Source organism: Mustela lutreola, chromosome 5 (assembly GCF_030435805.1).
Source record: "Mustela lutreola isolate mMusLut2 chromosome 5, mMusLut2.pri, whole genome shotgun sequence".
NCBI classification, from domain to species: domain Eukaryota; kingdom Metazoa; phylum Chordata; class Mammalia; order Carnivora; family Mustelidae; genus Mustela; species Mustela lutreola.
In genome coordinates this window covers 43,191,549-43,213,091 of record NC_081294.1, presented here as the reverse complement: position 1 = coordinate 43,213,091, position 21,543 = coordinate 43,191,549, and the positions used below count along the sequence as shown (strand labels likewise).

The following is a 21,543-nucleotide window of genomic DNA, read 5'->3' as shown; positions in this document are numbered from 1 at the left end:
GGGGGAGGCAGGCCTATTAATGGACGGTTTAGTACCTTGAGGGAGGTAGTAAAATAAAGGCAAACTCAGACGGGCCTGGGGGCCCAGAAGTGGTAGTCAGCCCAGTTATAGAGTCAATGAAGGAAGGCTTCTTAGAGGAGCTGGCATTTAATATCAGTTTTGAAGTCTGAATAAGGAAAATGAGGAAAGGCAATTCAGAAAGAGAAAGTAGCATGTGTCAAGGTAGGGCAAGTGTGTGCAGGAAACTATCAGCTGGGTGGAGAATGGTCAGAGTGGGCCCTGAGAGATAGGATGGGGCCAGGTCACTGAAGGCCCTATGTGACAGGCCAAGGAGTATGAAAGAGGGGATGCTTTAAACATTTTCCAGTTTGGAGCCTGTGGAAGAGAGAAATCCCTCCCCTTCTCTCAGTCCTGAGTCTTCTCCCGTTCCTGAGACTGGAGTGTCCCCTGCGAGGCACCTGTCCATCCCCTTGCTGGGGGCAGGGAGCCCACAGTGGAGAATTCTCCATTACCCAGTTCCCATTCATCTCCAATGCCCAAAGCAGCTGGCCTGGGTGCAAGCTGAGCAGGAGTGTACATGCCTGCTGTGGGGTAACGTTAGTGTGCGTGTGCTCACGCGTCCCAGGTGAGGGCTGCTGTCTGTACCTGCAGCGTCCTCTTTCCTCTGGATCCTCTTAGCAGATGCATGACTGTGTGGCACAAAATGCAGGATTTTAGATGCGCCAGGAACTTAGCCTTGGGAAGTGACTGAGCTTGATACCAATATTGTGCCAGGGTTGGGCACATGAGCCCTGGAGCCAAGGTGCTCCAGCTCCAGTCCTGCCTGCACTGCTGTCTGTGACCTTGGACACACTTCACCTGTCTGGGGTGCAGGGGGTACAGTGCGATCCATCTCACAGAAGTCGTTAGCACACAGCCAGCACATACTAAAAACTTGCTAAACATTAGCTACTGTGACAGATTTGGGGGCTCCTGAAGTCTTGGGAATTGGTGCAAGAGAATCATAGCATTTTGGAAAATGCAAATCCTAGAATCTCAAACTCTTGGAAGCACATAATTAGAAGAACCCTATCGGATCCCTCTTATAAGTCTCCACTCTGTAATGATTCCTTATATAGAGTCTCGACTGTGCTCTTTCTTCCTTCTTGCAAACAGTCAAGAACAATGTACATCACTTGTAAGTTACAACTTGACAAATTTTACTAAGTGAACGCAACAGTGGCTAACCAGCAACCAGAGCAAAAACAGACACCCCCAGCTCCCCAAGAGCCCTCCTGATGCTCCTCGCTAGTCACTCCCCCATCCCCTCCCACACACAAACATGGTGATTACCCAGCCAGGGGGGCTGTTGTCAAATACCTTCTTGTGGGGTTATGTACCATAGTTAGGAGGACTCTGATTATTAGAGAGGCTCAGTGAGGTAATTTGGAACTTGTAAATGAAACTTTACCTTTGAGTTATTTTTACTGTCCTATTTTAGTGGTAGCCTAGTTTAGGGCTGAGCTACCCAAATGCCTAGGGCTGTTTTTAAAAATTCAGATTCCTCAGCCCCATCCTGCATCTACAGCACTAGAATGTGGGATCTGGGTGTGGGGCCAGGGAATCTGCATTTTTAACAAGCTCCAGGGGAACTCCAGGTGAGGTCCAGCTTGGTTTGGGAACCACTAACTAGTGTTTCAGAGCACAGACTCTGTTTTTCCAATCCACATGCCATCTTGCTGGATATTGACTTGGGACAAGGCACTTGGATTCCTGACCCTTAGTTTTTTCATCTGTAAAATGGGGATAAAATGATAGCACCTGCATCCTTGGGTTGTTGAAAGATTCTGACATCCACAGGCAAGCGCTCGCTAAGTGATGAAGCTACAGTTGGTATGGCTATTCCTGAGAAAAGCCCATGTGGTCTAGCCCAAGGAATGTTGGGCTTGGGATCTGAAGACTTGTGTTTGAGTCCTGACTGGGCCACTTGCTAGCAGTATGACCTTGGCCAAATCTTCTGACCACCTCCCCATGTCCGGGTCTCAACTTCCTTATCTATTAAATGGAAATACTTTCTGCTCCCCTCATAGGGTCTTTGAGGGGATCAAACAAGAGAATGGACTGGAAAACTTCTCTGAGGATAGAAAAATGCTTCAGGAAATAAACCCCAGCGAATGGGGACTCAGCTGAACCTGGGAACCTGGTAGAAAGCGGGTTTGCCTTGCCCTTGCGGTTCTGCAGAGGGCGGGCCGGATGCAGGTGGGGGAGGGAGCTGCTGAGTCGTTGGTGTTCCACGGTCCTGGTATGCCCTGGCACAGCTCCTGTGCCTCTTGGTTTCTGAGAACTGTCTCCTTCCTGGTCCTGGGGCAGGAAGAATCCAAAATCCTATAAGCGATGAAATCCTGCGCCATGTGCCATATTCAGAACGCTTTTATTATTTCAATGTCTTCCCTTTTATTAGAAGTTCTTTGAAGTCCTTTACTAGCATTTCCAGAAAACTTTTTAATGAAGTATAATATGCATACAAGAAATGCATTAAATCGTAAGTGTATGGCTCAATGAACTTTACAGAAACTAACCAGTTCCCAGATGAAGAAACAGAACGTTGCCACCATTCCAGAAACCTCCTTTGTGCTCCAGTCACTAACACCCTCACAAGGCCAACTTGATCTTACTCTAATCCACAGATAAGTTTGCCTTTATGTAGTTAGAAGAGTACACTATGCATTCTTTTGCATATGGCTGTGTTTGCCCCAGACTACGTCAGTGGGATTCATCCGTTTTGTTGCCCAGAGCAATACTTCATTTCTGTCGGCTGCTTAGTATTCCCCGAGATGAGCATCCTACATTCCGCTCTTGGTGGACGTTCAGGGTGTTTCTACTGCCGGGCTATTATAATAGTGCTCCTCTGAAGAGTCTGTGTGAGTCTTTGGTGAGTGCACGTGCACACTTCTCTTGTGTCTCCTAAGAGTGGGAGGGCTAGGTCATGAGGTGTATGTATGTGGATGGAAGCCTTTCGTTTTCCGGTTCTGTTCTATTCCCTGCAAGTGGAACATGGTTCATGGGCCTGCGTGTCTATCAGGTCTGATAAACAGACCTGACCACAGCAAGACAGTCGCCTCTGAGATGCTGATGCACAGGGAGATCTGCAGACTCAGAGACTCTCGGTCAAAGTCGGACACAGGAATCAGACCTGTCACTTTCCCTATCCTGTCTTCTCTTCTAATTGACTCTAGAGATAACCTTGTGTCTGCTTTGCCCGAGGGCCAGTGTTCCCCTCACAGTGGTCGGCAGACCACCTACAGGGGACCGCGTGCACTTGAGCGCACACAGTCCTACTCAATTAGACTTCTCGAGATGAGGCTGTGATCTTTAACCCACTGACATTTGAGAAGCACTTCTTAGGAGCTGGGGGTCTTTCCCTCCCTTCCTCACCCCTCTGCACTGGGGCCTAGGAGAGGGCACATACAGGATACCCACTTTGAAAGGAGGCACGGTAGAACACAGGATCTTAGTGAAAGAGATGACCTTGTTCAGCAGATCCCAAACACCAGTCCCACCAGAATCACCCTGGGAGCTTGTTAAACATCTATTCTTAAGCCCCACCTCTAATGATTTTGTTTAGTAGATCTGGGGTGGGGCTGACAAATATGTCTTTTTAACCCCCACCCCCTGAGTGGGAACCACTAGTTCCATTCAGTGGTCAGCCCTGTCTGGTGAGAACCACTGGTGGGCCCAGTGGTTCTGTTCTGTGTGTGCCATGGAAGAGTGGAGCAGAGTCACTGTGGGAAAGAGGCAATCGGTATGGACTGAGCTCTGGGGGCTTGAGCTTGGGGAGACTGGCTTACATCTCATTAGTATGCACCTTGCCGCTCACAATCATCCCTAACCTTTTCGTGCCTCTAGCCCCGCCTCTAGCCCCGCAGTCAGGTTCAGCCAGCAGCACTGCACTGACAGGGGCTCAGAGAGCGGAACCTCCTGTCGTGTCCCACTGCTAGAATGCCGCTCCCTGCCTGCCCGGGCCTGCCTGCCTGCTAGGCAGTTCTGCTCAGAGGGGTTTGGACTTGGCTGGACAGACAGCACGGCTAGGCTGGGCCAGGCCAGAGGGAATGGGACGGAGAGGGAGGGCTGGAGATAGAGTCTTTGCTGAGAATCTGTATTTGCAGGGCTGAGAGGACACGTGGTTATGTGATCCCTCTCCTCTCCCAAGAGCTGTTTCCAACCCCGGGCACAGAGAGGCAGGTGATCAGGTCACACACAGGTGATTTGAATTTTAATCCCACCTTGGCCACATGCTGGCTGTGTGCATTGGAAGTTAGGGAGCCTCTCTGAGTCTCATTTACCTCATCTGCAAAATGAGGATAATTATAGGGTTGCTGTGAGCGAGTTTAAAAGCTGTAATGCATGCCGAGTGCTTACTATAGGGCCTCTCCGCATAGTAAATGTTCAATAAATGTTAGCTGCGACCAGTGTCTACCTCTGTAAACATTTTGTCTTCCCCAAACCTCACGATCCTCCGGGCATCATTCGACCGTAGCTTAGTGGGATGTTAGCTCTGCTAAAGGCTGGAGAGCAGGGACCTGTCCCAACTCCCCGATAAACAAGTGGAGGCCCCATAAAATGAGGGGGTTTGCTCAGCTCCCACTGGGTGCCCTGGTTGGCCTTCTGATGGGTGAATGAGGACCCTTGACCCCAAAGGAGTGAGACTTATTTTCATCACAGTGTTTGCAGGGGACGGTCCTGTGTGAGCCATTGTGAGGACGGTTTTAGGCCCTTCATCTTAATTAAGCTTCACTACACCCTGATGATTATCTTCTCCAATTTACATGGGAAGAGACTGAAACTCGGTCAGGTTGACTAGTTTACTCCAGGTCACACAGCCAGCAACGGTCAGGTCACAAACCCAGATGGGACTTAAAACCCGGCGGCCCGAGGCCGGAACCTGAGCCAGTGACCACCCGGTTTGGTGGCTCTGACAGTAGCCTCCTCACCCTCCCGGGGGGGGGGGCTGACTTGGAGGTAGACCTGACCGTGAGTGGCCACAGTGGGGGGGCGATGGTATCATGAATGAGGAGTGATGAGAAGCTTCCATTCCAGCAGCTTCTCAGAGCCAGCTAGGAGGAACAGGGTCCACTTGACTGGTGTTTCTAGGGCCTGGGAAGGTACTTTTTTTTTTTTTTTTCTTTTTTGAGAGAGAGAGAGAGTGCACGTGCATATGAGCTGGGGGGGTGGCAGAGGCAGAGAGACAGAGAGAGTCTTACTCAGGCTCCACGCCCAGTGCAGAGCCTGAAGCAGGGCTTGATCTCATGACCCCGAGATTATGACTTGAGCCGAAACCAAGAGCTGGATGCTTAACTGACTGAGCCACCCAGGTGCCCCAGAATAGAAATTATTCTTATTATTTTGATGCTGTTCAGGCTGCTGCTTAAGTTTTGTTACAGACCATCGCAAGGAGAGAAGGGATATCACAAGACCCACACGTGTGTGTGTGTGTGTGTGTAGAAGGGTGCTTTGGCAAGGAGCTCCTGGGACATAGGCTGGGACTGGTACACATACAGAGAATAGTTTCCTCTTTCCACAGATTCTTTTTGAACACCTACTGTAATAGTAGTAACATTACTGTATTTTTAAATAGTAATAATAATAGTAATAACACTAGCTACTTTCTGTGTGCCTGGCACTATGCTAAATGTTGTCCATGCAGAATCTCATTAAATCCTCCATGAGGTAAGAACTGGTATCACCACATCACAAATGGGGAAACTGAGGCTGAGATAGACAAAACCATGCCCCTGCATACAAGCAGAGGCAGGATGGAGGCCAGGTCTGACCCTGAGGCCTGGCTCCTTACCCATGCAGTTTCCTCCTGGCTGGTGACTTTGTGGGTACCCGAGGAGCCTGCAGGTTGGGAGAAAGGCTGGGTTGGGGGAGCAGCTTTGTCAGTGTGGAGAGCCCGGGAGAGGGAGACTAGGATCTGGTTCTAGTTGTGCCACTGCTGCCATATGTGATTTAATGCTATGCCTTCCCTTCCCTGGGCAGAGTTTTCCCATCTTTCCAAACAGATTAGACTTCAGATCGTTTTCCAACTGTGCCCTCAGGCTTGTGGTCACAGAGATGCCTGGGGGGGTGGAGGTGGCGGCAAATGGGATGCAGGGGCTCTGCACCCCCAACTCGCATCTACCACAGCACCAGCTCGGTTGGATCCACTTTACAGAATGATAATGATTCTTTAACAGTAACAACAGCTAACATTTACTTCATGACCGCTGGGTGCTATGCACTGTGTTAAACATTCAACAAGAAACCATCTAGTCAAACCTTCCAAACCACTGTCTCAGGTGGGTTCGCTTATTCTCTCCCTTTTAAAGATGAGGAAAAGCAGAGGCTCAGAGGTCAGGTTACATACCCAAGGTCATTCAATTTGGAACTTGGTGTCCCTATGTCTGAAAACTCACCCCTTTGCAAAGGATTCCACTGGATCCGAGTGGCAAGAAGCACAGACAGGACGTGCCCCCACTAGACGAGGATATGTAGCCGGGACGTTCCAGCCTCTGCAAGCAGTGCTGCTTCCTGGAAGAGGCTCTCCAGTTACCTGGGCGAGTCTGTCCTATGACTTCAGAATACAACCTTCCTCCCTCCCAGAGAGCCACCCCAAACCTAGACCTTCAGGACAGCCTTTCTCCCCCTTCCTACCCCTCCTCCCATGCAGGGATTTCCTAGTGCCTTTCCAGCCAGGAGGAGAAAATCGAGGGTTCCCGCAGCCTTCCTACAAGGCTGACTTCCCACTCGTGTCCCCATCTATCCCAGGGCACAAATGTAGAACCTAGAGGAGTTGCTCAGTTCCCCTGCTTGGCTCTCAAGCTTCTAATGGTTTAGTATCATTCTCTGCCCTGCTGAGTGGGAGCTGGTTTTCATTTTACAAACCACTGTGGCCAGAGAGCCCCCCAAGAAATGGGGCAGGACACCTCCCCTCCTGCCTCTACCTCCAAGCCCACTGCTTCTGGGGTGCCTCGGGTTCAGGGAGTTTTCAGCTCCAAATGTAGAGCCCGTGGATCCATACGGGATCCCAAGAGGAAGAGACTTTGCTCCCTCTGGGCCTCACTGAGGGTCAGGGTCCGCAAACCAGAATGCCTCCAGCCAAACTATCCTCACGGTGTAGACAGAGATGTGGGCACGAATGGGTTTCCCTTCCATTAGAAAATTGACCTTGGTGGGGTGTCTGGGTGGCTCAGTGGATTAAAGCCTCTGCCTTCAGCTCAGGTCATGATCCCAGGGTCCTGGGATGGAGCCCCACATCGGGCTCTCTGCTCAGTGGGGAGCCTGCTTCCTCCTCTCTCTTGCTCTGCCTGCCTCTCTGCCTACTTGTGATCTGTCAAATAAATAAATAAATAAAACTTAAAAAAAAAAAAGAAAGAAAGAAAGAAAATTGACCTTGGCAACAAACAGTACCTGAAAGACCCTTCGTGTCTGGGAAGCAGTCTCATGACTTTGGAGTGTGCATGACCTCCTTGCTCCTGCCTTGGGGACTCCGCACTGCCTGTTCTTTTCTGTCTGAAACCCTTTCTCAAGAAGACTCTGTAGCCCTCACCCTGGCTCAGATGTCACCTTGTCACCCTTATTTATCATTCCTTCCTTTCTGTTACTAGAAAAGAATCCCCACACAAGCAGGGACCTCATCTGTCTTGTTTTCTGTTCTGGAATGCCCTCACAGGGTGGGTCTCAGTAAATAAGTATTGAATGAAGGAATGAATGAATGAATGAATGAATGAATGAATGACTTTGGCAGAGAAGGCCCAATAACAAAACATTTTCTCATCCTTCTCCACTTCGTCCCTTTGTGTCCTCAAAACCCAGGTGCCTGGAAGCACCTTGTTTTCTTCACATATCCATCTCTCCAGGGTCCCATCAAGATGTTCATGGGTCCTAAACATCTAGCCCCTTCAACCATGAAAAAATATTAGACATTATATCTTATGGTAATGTTGGTATAAAGATAAATGTATTTTTCTATATGAAAATATTTCCTTCAACCTAAAAGTTTGTTTTCTTTCTTCTGAATTTAACAGAAACATCTTCAGGGGTCCCTAAAAGTACCATGAGCCGTGGGTGTGCCCACTTGGGTGTGCCTACCAGATGAAGGGACCCTGCATCCTTCTCTGAATCCCAAGCATCCTTGGTTCCTGGTTCCTGTGCCACGTTCTTTAGAGCTGAGGTGGCCAACACAGTAGCCAGGAGTCATGTGTGGCTATTTAAATTTAAATTAAATAAAATTACAAACTCAGTTCCTCTGTTGTACCAGCCACATTTCAAGTCCTTGATAGCTACAGGTGGCTAGGGGCTCCCATCCTGGACGTCTCAGATGTAGAACATCCCCACCATTGCAGGAAGTTCTTCTGGAGAGTGCTGTTCTAAATAATTGGGTCCAGCTACACCAACCCTCTCTGAGTCTCTCTTCTTGGAATATGGATCCCAGGTCTTGGACGGCACTCGAATCCATCACCTATTAGGTGGATGAACCTGGGCAGAGCCTTCAAATTATCCGAGCCTCAGTTTCTCATTTACAAAATGAGGGTCATAATAAGTGTCATAATAATGATGGTGATGTTGGTACAATAATTAACTTGCATTGAGTATATTCCAGTGCTGGCTGTTTGTCATGCATTGACTCATTCAGCCTTCTCAGCAACTCCATGAGATTGGCACATAGACCATATCCCTGGGACCAGAGAGGTGACATAACTACCCAAGGTCGCACAGCTGGTGAATGGGAGAGCTGGGATCGGAAACCAAGTCTATCTGACTTCAGAGACCACTTTCTTGACTATCAATTTTACCCAGTGCTGCATCCCTTCCCTCAAAGCCAAGTGAGATAACGCATGCAGATTTTTTTAACTTAAAGATTACCTGCAGATAGGATGCATACTTTTTGTCATCAACAACAGTATCAGAATACTAATGACGAAGGGACCCCCTAATCCCAGGTTTCTTTCCCCCACGACCTAAGTAAGGACTTCCTTCGTCAGTCAGCTCTGCCTTCTAATTTCAGGCGTGGGCAGGCCCGACCTTTGACAGCTCTCTTGAGGGCCTCTCAGTCCGCTGGTGGTTCGGGCTGCCATTTACTAAGCCATTATTGGTCCTAATAAGGTGTTCCTCTGCGTCTTTTCCTCCCTGCACATTCACTTATTGTATTATCTGTCTCCCCTGCAGCCCTGGGAAGTAGGTAGGAGTAGCTATTATTATCTTCAGTTTACAGACAGATAAAGTGAGGTTCAGAAGAGGTTTGTGGCCTTTCCAAGGTCATACAACCCATCAAGGGCTCAAGCCACTGGCTCCTTTCCTGCTTATGTCCAGTTCTTTGACTGGTTGTGTTACAGGAGGACCCGGCAGGGGCTGCCTACAAACTAGCAAGTGACTCAAGGGGTTCATCCAAGTTTCTGAGAAGTAAATCAAGCCTCTCTTCCCACAGGGAATTCCAGTTGGCTTAATCCCATAGAGCTGCTGTTCCAGCACCGTCCACACCAGAGTGGGAGTCTTGAATGGAAAAATCTCCTTTTTGACCTGATATAAGATCTCAGCATGTAATTCTCTTCTGGTCCTGCTGCTTCTCAAAAATCTTTAGTGGCTCCCTACTACTAAGAGGAAAAATAGCTTCAGCAGCTAAAGACTTCATGACTAGCAGTTACCTAGAATGTCAATATTCTTTCACTGATGATTTTAGTTCTGGTTCAAAGGCACCATCCCCCCTGTCTCTCCCCATCTTTCAGCTATTGTCAGAAGTAGAATATACTTAGGATCCTTTCTTGAGAGGGAGCAGAAGCCAGCCCTAACACTGATGCCTGAGGCAGACACCATGGAGGGGAGGGGAGTGGGATCAGAAAATACTTACTGATAGAGCACCCAAATCCACAGCAAGTTTACATTTGGATTTGGGGGGGAGTGTGGACATTCTCGAATCCAGAAAAAATTAATCCATGGCCTCTTTTTCTCATGAAAGGCTCTCCAAACTTTAAATAATATCTCATCTCATTGTTTCTTCCTACAGCTTAGGAAATCCAGAGCACCCAGGTTCAGGAAGTCTGGCTGTGTGTTTTCAGTTCAGCCACTACCTTTCTGGGTGCTCTTGGGTGTGCTGTGCAAATCTCAGGGTCCCTTATCTGTAAAGTGGGAATAAAAAGGGCAGATGTGCTTCCTAGGAGTATTAGGCAACTACTAATGAATATTTGGGACATGCTACGAAATGGGATGGTGTTGGACCATGAGGGAGAATATCCTCACTGGTCTGTGTCTGGGTACTTCTGGGAAGGACATGTGTGTGTGTGTGTGGGGGGGGATTCACTGCCAGAAACAAAGCCTGACAGTTTGAAGAATTCTGGTAAAAGCTTCTTTAGTGGGAGTTTGATTTGACTTTGAATTCCTCCGAGTATGTCTGATTCCCATGGAAGGAACAGAATTAGTCACAGACTTCTAGAACTAAGGACTAAAGTTACTGCACATGGGCAATTACAAATATAGATCATAGTGCATTAGAATCCTAGTGTATCCAACTGTGTGTCTTAGGACTTTTTTATGACAGGACACGGGACACTGGAGTAGTAGAACCCCAGCTTCTCAGATCTGGAGGGGCTCCTAGAGGCCATCTATCTAGTTATTCAAACTTGCGCTCCCCAGTGGGGGTGAGGGGCGAGCCTGTGGGCAAACCCTAGCCCTCAAAACCCCTGCTCCTAATAGCATAGATCTGCTTTAATCTATTTACAATTTCATTAGGAAAAAAGAGATTCTGCCCCTGAAAGCAATAGAGAGGTTTGAAATCACAGATCCATTCCAGCCCCTTCACCCAACAGACAGCACATCATTTACAGAGGAGGAAAGAAGTTCACAGGGCTTAGGTGACTGACTTGACCAAGGCCACCAGGGAACAAATGACTTTTGACCCATGTCTCCCAAGAGCCAGGGTAGCTTGTCACAAGGACCATTGTGCAAGCATCAGTGAGTGTGCAAGCCTGATTCACAGCCAGAGGAAATCCATTCCTCACTTTAGGGGCTCTATTAGGGGTTAGTAGAGACCACAGGCCTGCACAGGCCAAAGAATCATACCTGTATAAGTTGGAAAGGACTTTATAGCTCTTCTCACCTCCCCCAAGGGCAAGAATCCCCCTAGAGTAGCACCATCCTTCACAGGTGGCTACACAGACTCTGCCCGCGCTCCTCAGTGACAAGGAGCTCTGTATTCTGAGACGACTCATTCCAGAATGGCACTGGAGGTCACTAACCAAAAGAATGAGCAAAGAGCTCAGAGCATTGCTCCTCCCACTTGTGCTTAGACTTTTTATCAACGACTTGGATAAAGACATGGATGTCACAACCACCAAGTTTCTGAATGCTGGAATCCAGATTTTTTTTTTTTTTTTTAAAGATTTCATTTATTTGTTTGACACACACAGAGAGAGAGATCACAAGCAGGCAGAGAGGTAGGCAAGCAGTCTTCCTGCTGAGCAAAGAGCCCAATGCGGGGCTTGATCTCAGGACCCCAAGATCATGACCTGAGCCAAAGGCAGAAGCTTAACCCACTGAGCCACCCAGGCACCTTGGAATCCAGATTCTGAGAAGTTGGAGCAGTGAGTTGAAGCACAGGGTGAAATGCATCATAGTCTCATTAAAGCCCTACAGCCCTGAGTTGGAGGAAATCAGTTCATGAAGGACAGATTTGGGATGGTGTAATAATACATCTGAGAGTTTTCATTACCTACAAACTCAGCAGTCAGTAGTATGAGCTGGCTGCTAAAAGAAATAGTACTTGGTAACATTTGTTGAAAACTGTGTCACATCTTATATTCAGCATTTATGTACATTAATTTCATCCTCAAAATAGTATTATTAAGGAGAGAAATGAAAATCAGACAGTAAGCCACTTGCTCAAGGTCATACAGCCAGAAACTGGGTGCTATGAACCACTTTCTGCTGTCTTCCCCATCTGGGAGACGGGTCTGGGGATTTCCAAGGAGGCAGATCTGATTCAGACATATATTCTAAAAGGGTCCATTCATGAGCCTGCACCCTTGCATTTGCTTGCACCTGTGCACCCACAAGCCCCATGGCTACCAACTTATTTGCTCGTATCATATTCATTCTGTCAAGCAGGCACATCCCATTTATGTATCCATGCAACTATTCGAAAATTGCCACCTAAGTATGTATGTGCTCTCTTGCAAATGTGCACATTCACCCACATGCAGATTTTCCTCTGTGTCTGGGGAGCCAAGAACAGGAGGCCCCACCCCAGACAAGCGCCTGCTCGCAGCTTACCAGAACAGCCTGTGGCTGGGCCAGCAAGCTTAGACTCGACCAGAGACCAGAGGCTTCCTGCTCCGCTGAGGCACAGGCTGGGCTTTCTCCAGAGGGTTTGGTGGACCCCACCCACACCCCAACCTTAAGTAGGCTTTGATTCGGCCTTGGCTTTTCAAACTAATAATAACTAATATTTACTGAGTTGTTTTCTATGGGCCAGGAGCTGTGCTAAGTCCAATAACGGGCATGATTTTCTTTATTTAGTCTTTATAAAACCCTAGGAAAGCAGTATTCTTAATAGCTCCATCTTACAGATGAGAAAGCAGAGGTTTGAGGAGGTTGACTTCCCCAAGGTTATGTAGTTGGCAAGCAAAGGAACTGGGACTTAACCCCAAAAGGTCAGATTCACAAAGATCCACAGTTTCTCTTTCTGGCAATGTGGTCTGGAGGAAAGAACCTGGCTCTGGTTCTTACCCTATGACTTTGGACAAGTACCTTTCTTTCTTTTTTCTTTTTTCTTTCTTTCTTTTTTTTTTTTAAGATTTTATTTTATTTATTTATTTGTCAGGGAGAGATTGAGAGCAAGCGCAAGCAGGGGGAGCAGCAGGCAGAGGGAGAGGGAGAAGCTGACACCCTGCTGATCAAGGAGCTGGATGTGGGACTCGACCCCAGGACTCTGGAATCATGATGCTTAACTAACTGAGCCACCCAGGCATCCTGGGCATGTCCTTTTCTTTTGGGGGGCACTTTATATTCCAGCTTCAGAAAGGAAAGGATAATCACTAATGGTTCTTTCCATTTTCATTCTGTCATTTGCTTTTCCTAAGTCCAGATCCTTCCTGTTTTCATCTTTTGAGTAGGGTTATATACCAGGCACTGGGATTTCATGCATGAAGAAGATATACAAAACTCTTGTCTTCATGGAGCCCAGTGTCCAGTGTTAACAAATTAGCAAGAACATACTGGGTCATGTTATGTGCCATGGAGAATATGGTGGTATAATAAAGAAGGGTTCTAGTAAGGAGGCTACATCAAACTGGGTGTTAGGATGTGACATTTGAGAGCTGACCCAGGAAGAAGCATAACAAGAAGGAGCCAGCCATGTGAGAATCTTAAGTAAAGGGAAGCAGCGAGTGCAAAGGCCCTGAGGCAGACCCTAGTTTGGCATGTTTGTGGAGGAGAAAGGCCTATGTGGCTGCAGCTCGATGAACAATGGGGAGAGTGCTAGGAGGTATCATTAGAAAAGTACACATGCATGTGGACCCACATGGCCTTGTAGGTCATATTAAGGAGTTTAGATTTTAATCTGAATGCTCTGGGAAGCCACTGGAGAATTTTAAGAAGGGAAGTGATTTGAATTGATTTATGTTTTCACAAGATGTTTCTTTTTTAAAAATATATTTATTCATCTGAGAGAGAGAGAGAGAGAGAGAGAGAGAGAAAGCAAGCACAAGTGGGGGAGGGATACAGAAGGAGAAGCAGACTCTGTGCTGAGCAGGGAGTCAGGACACAGGGCTCTATCCCAGGACCCTGGGGTCATGACCTTACTCAAAGGCAGGTGCTTAACTGACTGAGCCACCTAGGTGCCCCTCACAAGACATTTCAAAATAATGGTCCTAGGCTTTGTGCTGAAAGGGAAGCCCAGGAACCCAACATGCCTCTGCACCTTGCAAACCTGTTCACTTGCCCAGGCATGGTGCCAGGAAACAAATGTCCAGACACAGGACCTTCCTCAGCAAACCACTCACCTGGTCTGTGGGTCTTAAAGCTTGAACACAGCCCTGCTACCAAACCCTCATCCATGGGTGCATTCTCTTTGCATCTTATCCCCTTCCAGGGAGACCCTGTCCCTGCTGCCTTCCCTAAGCTCATCTCTGCAAGGCGCCTGTGCAGCGGCTGAGTGGTGTGTCTTGTTGGGGCCTGCCCTATGAGGGTGCTGACCTGGTGAGCAGGAAGCTTTCTGCAAAGCAGGGCAGGGCGAGCAGGGAGGCTGTGTGCGCCCTAGGCTCGCTGGGCTGCAGAGTGAGCAAACCTGGGACTGGGGTAAGAACTTATTTTTCCTTGGGGCTTCAACTTCCAATGCAATGCCACCCTGGGGCGTTGGGGTCCACATGACTCAGAGGTCTACGCCCTCTTGCAGGAGACTGTTTTGGGGATGGGATGAGTGAAATGGAGGGACTATGGCTTTTGCCTGGGGCCAACTCCACTGTGAGCTGCAGTGGTAAGTGATGGGGAAGAGTGGAGGGCAGGAAGGATGAGGAATAGACACCCCAGGTACAGAATCTGCCTCCATTCCTGCCCTCTCTTCTCTGAGGTGCTAGGCCTGGGGTGCCACCAATAGGATTTCAAGAGACAGATAGTGGTAGGGAGGCTGGAAGGAGTGGGCAGAGTCCAATTCTTTTCTGTCACACAGACTTGCAGGCTGCAAATTGGGCAGACTTTCCCACTCCTGCTTCCCAGGTTGGGATGCTCCCTGCGAGGTCTTAAAGAAGCTGCATTCAGCTCCCTCAGGACTCTGGAAAGACAAGGATGCAAGCCTCTCCTTTCCCCTCTTGCCCCCAGGAGTTTAACTCTTCCTTGCCTTTGAAGAGTGAGGCAACTGGAAAAACAAGTCTTGCCCGTTTCATCCAGGAATGCTCTGCACATCTGGCTGACAGCCACGAAGCTCCTTGGAGTCAAGACTCACGGGCAAGCCAGGCGCAAGCCTGGTGTATGCAGCCTCCTACTTTTGCTTCTGGAAGGTCGAGTTTGGCAACCAAATTTTGCCCTCCCTTATTCCCCTTCTATCTTCTCCCTTTCTTTAACCCTGAGGTTGGACTTTTAACCCAGGCTGGACTTTAACCCAGGCTGGAGTTCATGGATGAGCCATGTGGGAAATGGCACGGGAGAGAATGGGAGCCACAGCAGGTCTTAGGGGGAGAAGTACTCATTCATGGCTACTTCAACAACCCCCAGGGACTAGTTCTTTCCTGGACACCCACTATGTGAAATGGGGCAAGACTCAGTCCCCGCTCTGGGGCTCTATTTCCCCATCTATGCACGAGTCAGGTGAGCACTCCATGTCTCAAAGTTCCACTGTAGCTCCGACATTCTAGGAGATTTGAAGTTACAGGATGAGTCAGAATCAGGCCCTATCCAAAGGGACTAGTGGTGGGACAGGGGTAGATAGACCTGGGATAGGGGAAGCAGCCCTGACTTGTGATGCAAGGAGCCCCAAGTCTAATTCTTGCTTTGCCTCTGTCTAGCTGTTCAGGCCCTGGATGGGTCCCTTCCCTTTATGAAACTGAATTTCCTATTACTAATAATAGCCAATATTAAGTTAAAACTTCTATGTCCCGGGCACCCTACAGAGTCATCTCCCTTTATTTCATTCAATTTTCACAACAATCCAATGAGGTAGATAATATCCTTATCCCCATGCTAAAGAAGAGGAAATCAAGGCTCACAGAGGTTAAATAACCTGCCCAGAAAATCACCCAGCTAGGAAGTGGTGGAGCCAGGGCTGGCTGATGGCCAAGCAGCCTGATGCCAGGTCCACGATCTTGGTCATTTTGCTTTTCTGTAGCCCCTGCAGGTGCTGACGCACCTCAGTATGCCCGGACCTCAGCCTTGATGGGAGGGTCTTGTAGGAAGTATCTAGAGCCAGATTGCCAAGCTTAGGTCCCTGGAGGAAACTGTTCCACCATCACTGGGGATCCCTTGAAGGTTTTTTGGAAAAAGGAGTCAAGTGGTCAGGGTTGTATCTGCCAGGTACCCCTGAGAAAGCACTTAAACTCATCTGATAGTCTTCAAATATGGGGTTTCTCAACCTCAGCACTATTGACATTTTTTTGTTGTTGGGGGGCCGTCCTATGCAATGTAAGATGTTTAGCAGCACCCCAACCTCTATCCACTAGATGTCAGTAGCTCCCCCTCCCCCACAAGCTGGGAGAGTGGAAAACATCTTCAGACATGGTCAGGTGTGCCCTGAGGGACAAAATCACCCCAGCTAAGAACCACAGCAGTAGGAGCCATTTCTTTCCTAACTTACACCCTTCCTTTTTTTTTTTTTTTTTTTTTTAAACCTAGGGCTTCGGGAGTTTTTCCATCATGATTATTGCCTTCTTGGGCTTTGTCATTTTCTTGCTCCATTGTACAACCTGTGAGAAGCCCCGAGAAGGGCTTGTCTCCTCCTCCACCTGGCGCTTCACACACACTCTCTATAATGCAACCATCTACGAAAACTCTGCCCCCAAGACCTATGTGGAAAGCTCTGTGAAAATGGGCATTTACTTGGCTGAGCCCCAGTGGGCAGTGAGATACCGGATTATCTCTGGGGATGTGGCCAATGTGTTTAAAACAGAGGAATATGTGGTGGGCAACTTCTGCTTTCTGAGAATAAGGACAAAGAGCAGCAACACAGCCCTCCTGAACAGGGAGGTGCGAGACAGCTACACCCTCATCATCCAGGCCACAGAGAAGACCTTGGAGTTAGAAGCTTTGACCCGTGTGGTGGTCCACATCCTGGACCAGAATGACCTGAAGCCCCTCTTCTCCCCACCCTCATACCGAGTCACCATCTCTGAGGACATGTCCCTCAAGAGCCCCATCTGTAAGGTGACTGCCACAGATGCTGATCTGGGCCAGAATGCCCAGTTCTATTATGCCTTTAACACGAGGTCAGAGATGTTTGCCATCCATCCCACCAGTGGTGTGGTCACCTTGGCTGGGAAGCTCAATGTCACCTGGCGAGGGAGGTATGAGCTCCAGGTGCTGGCTGTGGACCGCATGAGGAAAATCTCAGAGGGCAATGGCTTTGGTAATCTGGCTGCACTCGTCATCCACGTGGAGCCTGCCCTCAGGAAACCCCCAGCCATCATCTCAGTGGTGGTGGCTCCGCCAGACAGCAGAGAAGATACCACCTATGCCACTGTGATGGTAGACGCAAACAGCTCAGGTGCTGAAGTGGACTCCTTGGAAATTGTTGGTGGTGACCCTGGAAAGTACTTCAAAGCCATCAAGTCTTACACCCGCAGTAATGAGTTCAGTTTGGTGTCGGTCAAAGACATCAACTGGCTGGAGCACCTTCATGGATTCAACCTCAGCCTACAGGCCAGGAGTGGGAGCAGACCTTCTTTTTATTCCCAGATCAGGGGCTTTCACCTACCACCTTCCAAACTGGCTTCCCTTAAATTCGAGAAGGCTGTTTACAGAGTGTGGCTTAGTGAGGTCTCCCCTCCTGGGAGCCGCGTGGTGATGGTGAAGGTAACCCGAGCTTTTCCCAACCTGCAGTATGTTCTAAAGCCATCCTCAGAGAATGTGGGGTTTAGACTTAATGCTCGCACTGGACTCATCACCACCACAAAGCTCTTGGACTTCCATGACCGAGCCCACTACCAGCTGCACATCAGAACCTCACCAGGCCTGGCCTCCACCACTGTGGTCATCGATATTGTGGACTGTAACAACCATGCCCCCATCTTCAACAGGTCCTCCTATGATGGTACCTTTGATGAGAACATCCCACCAGGCACCAGCATTTTGACGGTTAGTGCCACAGACAAGGATCATGGAGAGAATGGATATGTCACCTATTCCATCACTCGTCCAAAAGCTGTGCCCTTTTCTATTGACCCTTACCTGGGGATTATCTCCACCTCCAAACCCATGGACTATGAGCTCATGAAAAGAATTTATACCTTCCGGGTACGGGCATCAGACTGGGGTTCCCCATTTCGCCAAGAAAAGGAAGTGTCTATATCTCTTAGGCTCAAGAACTTGAACGACAACAAGCCTATGTTTGAGCAAGTCAACTGCACTGGGTCTATCCGTGAAGACTGGCCAGTAGGAAAATCTGTAATGACCGTGTCAGCTATAGATGTGGATGAGCTTCAGAACCTAAAATATGAGTTTGTGTCAGGCAATGAACTACAGTATTTTGATCTAAATCATTTCTCTGGAGTGATATCGCTCAAACGCTCTTTTATGAATCATACTACAGGTCAACCCAGCAACTATTTCCTGAAAATTACAGCCTCAGACGGGAAACACTATGCCTCGCCCACAACTTTGAATGTTACTGTAGTAAAAGACCCTCGTTTCGAAGTCCCTATAACATGTGATAAAACAGGAGTACTGACACATTTCACAAAGACCATCCTCCATTCTGTTGGGTTTCAGAATCAGGACTCCAATGATGAGGACTTCATTTCCTTAAGTGCATATCAGATCAATCACCATACCCCCCAGTTTGAGGACCATTTCCCACAGTCCATTGACATCCTTGAGCGGGTTCCTGTCAATACCTCCCTGGCCCGCCTGGCAGCCATTGACCCTGATACTGGCTATAATGGCAAACTGGTCTATGTGATTGCAGATGGCAATGATGAGGGCTGCTTTGACATGGAGCTGGAGACAGGCATGCTCACTGTAGCTGCCCCTCTGGACTATGAAGCCACCAGTTTCTACATCCTCAATGTAACAGTGTATGACCTGGGCACTCCCCAGAAGTCATCCTGGAAGCTGCTGACGGTGAATGTGAAAGACTGGAATGACAATGCACCCAGATTTCCTCCTGGTGGGTACCAGATAACCATCTCAGAGGATACAGAAGTTGGAACCACAATTGCAGAGTTGAAAGCAAAAGATGCTGACTCAGATGACAATGGGAGGGTTCGCTACACCCTGCTAAGCCCCACAGAGAAGTTCGCCCTTCATCCTCTCACTGGGGAACTGGCTGTCACAGGACACCTAGACCGGGAATCAGAGCCACAATATATACTCAAGGTGGAGGCCAGGGATCAGCCCAGGAAGGGCCACCAGCTCTTCTCTGTCACTGACCTGATAATCACATTGGAAGATGCCAATGACAACTCTCCTCAATGCATCACAGAACTCAGCAGTCTGAAAGTCCCGGAGGATATGCCTCCAGGAACTATTCTAACATTTCTGGATGCCTCTGATCCTGACGTGGGCCCTGCGGGAGAAGTGCGTTACGTCCTGTTGGATGATGCCCATGGGACCTTCCATGTGGACCCGATGACCGGCGCACTCAGTCTGGAGAGAGAGCTGGATTTTGAGAGGCGGGCTGGATACAATCTGAGTTTGTGGGCCAGTGACAGTGGGAGGCCCCTGGCCCGCAGGACCCTCTGCCACGTGGAAGTGATAGTCCTGGATGTGAATGAGAATCTCCACCCTCCTCGCTTTGCCTCCTTTGTGCACCAGGGCCAAGTGCAGGAAAATAGCCCCTCGGGTACCCAGGTGATGGTAGTGACTGCCCACGATGATGACAGTGGCTTGGATGGGGAGCTCCAGTACTTCCTGAGGGCTGGCACCAGTCTTGCAGCCTTTAGCATCAACCAAGACACAGGTACTGAAAGTGGGGTGGATGGGAATGCCAGGTGCTGGGAGACAATGGCCTAAAGAGATCAGGGGCTGTCCTGAAAGAAGGCAGGCTGCAGGCTAGAAAGAAAGGCAATAAATAGGGACTCTCCTTTTTGTCCCTTTTATTTTAAATTTGTCTTTATCATACTGGAGATGTTTGTGTGTATGTGTGTATGTGTGTATGTGTGTGTGTGTGTGTGTGTATCCATTGAAGTCAGATCACCCATCTCATTGGCATCTGTGTATACATTTATATACATACATATATTACACAGTACATATTATATATAACTATTATATATAACATATTGTATGTATATGCCTATAGAGGTAATGTATCATGGTTATAAATTTTTATATATAATTTTAAAATGAATGTATTTTTTTGTGCCTCACCTCCCCAGATTTAATCTTTATTAATAATTTGGTCTATAATCTTATAAATTTATCATCACTGCTTATTTTATTGTAAGAGAAAAGAATACAAAAGACACTAAGTCTGCAATACTTTTTTCCTCCATAATATTACACCAGAATATCTCCTATCTCAATGCATATATTTCCCTTTCTTTTTTAATAGCTGCATTTTATTATATCATATAGATGTCATATCTTTGATCGTATACTTTTGCTCATATGCATGAATCTCTACAGGAAAATCTCTTAAAAATGCAGTTGCTGGGTCAGTGGATAATGCATATCTTCAGTGTTAATAGATAATTCCAAATTGCCTTCCAAAAAGGTGGCACCAACTTAGTTATTCCTTTTAAGCTTCATAGAAAATAAGTACAATTCAACAAATACTGGCAAGCACCCTCTGCTTTTGAGGTTCTGGACATAGGCACTTTAGGGGAGATCCCAGGTGAATGAAGGTGGGTCATTGGCGAGGCCAATGGCCTCGGAGCTTACAATCTGATGGGCAGTTTATTTCCAGGGTGAAGGGTAGGGTGAGGTGGTAGAAAGAGCATTAGACTGAGATTCAGTGACAGAGCCAGCTCTTCTGTCCACTTGCTACATGATCTTGATCAAATCATATTCTTTCTCTGGGCCTCAACTCCCCACCTTCAGTTCGGACCTGCTATGGCTGTGGACCTGGGCTCTGTCCTCTCACAAGTCCTTCCAGCTGAGTGTGACCCATGAGAACATAGGGTGTAAGCCTCTTTTGCTTACTATTGGACCATGGACCTCTAGAACAGTGCTGGCCTGTAAGGAAGCAATTTGTGAAATGAGTGAACTAATGAAGATTCTGAAATCATTAAGATGCTGGAACGGGGGACAGCCGTTTATTCATCAAATCTTTAACTCTTAAATTGACACCTATAATACCTGAGACTTGAAGGAACTGGTTTAAGGACAATTTCCATGGGCCTATTTTAGCAAAGAAAGGCTCCGAGAGCCTCTGCAAAAGGATATGAAGTCCCCTGTTTGACTCAGCAGCTCCTACGTGACCTTGGCAGCAGTCCCCTTTTCTTGTGGAATTTCTATTTCCATAGTACTGTTGGGGGACTATTAAGTAAGGTGATTTCTAAAACTACTGTGAGATCTAAAATATTTTGGGTTTGGTGATCAACTGTCCCTAGGTATGATTCAGACTCTGGCACCCCTGGACCGAGAATTTGTGTCCTGCTATTGGCTGACAGTGCTGGCAGTGGATAGGGGTTCCATGCCTCTCTCTTCTGTAACTGAAGTCTACATTGAGGTTACGGATGTCAACGACAACCCACCCCAGATGTCCAGGCCCGTGTTCTACCCCTCTGTCCGGGAGGATGCACCCTTGCATACTTCTGTGCTTCAGCTGGATGCCCAGGACCAGGACTCCAGCTCCAAAGGAAAGCTGACCTTTAACATCACCAGTGGGAACAACATGGGATTCTTCGCAATTCACCCTCTCACAGGTAAGGACCTCAGAAATCTGGG

General features: G+C 48.1%; 1 protein-coding gene across 1 annotated transcript in view; it reads left to right on the top strand.

Moving 5' to 3' along the window:
• The window catches only part of FAT2 (FAT atypical cadherin 2), a 77,551-nt gene that overhangs the window by 3,822 nt on the left and 52,186 nt on the right, over positions 1 to 21,543 (top strand). The window contains exons 2-3 of the mRNA XM_059174084.1: positions 16,333 to 19,612; positions 21,207 to 21,521. Coding sequence (XP_059030067.1) covers positions 16,354 to 19,612; positions 21,207 to 21,521 — 3,574 coding nt within the window. The 5' untranslated portion in view covers positions 16,333 to 16,353. The remainder of the gene's footprint in view (positions 1 to 16,332; positions 19,613 to 21,206; positions 21,522 to 21,543) is intronic.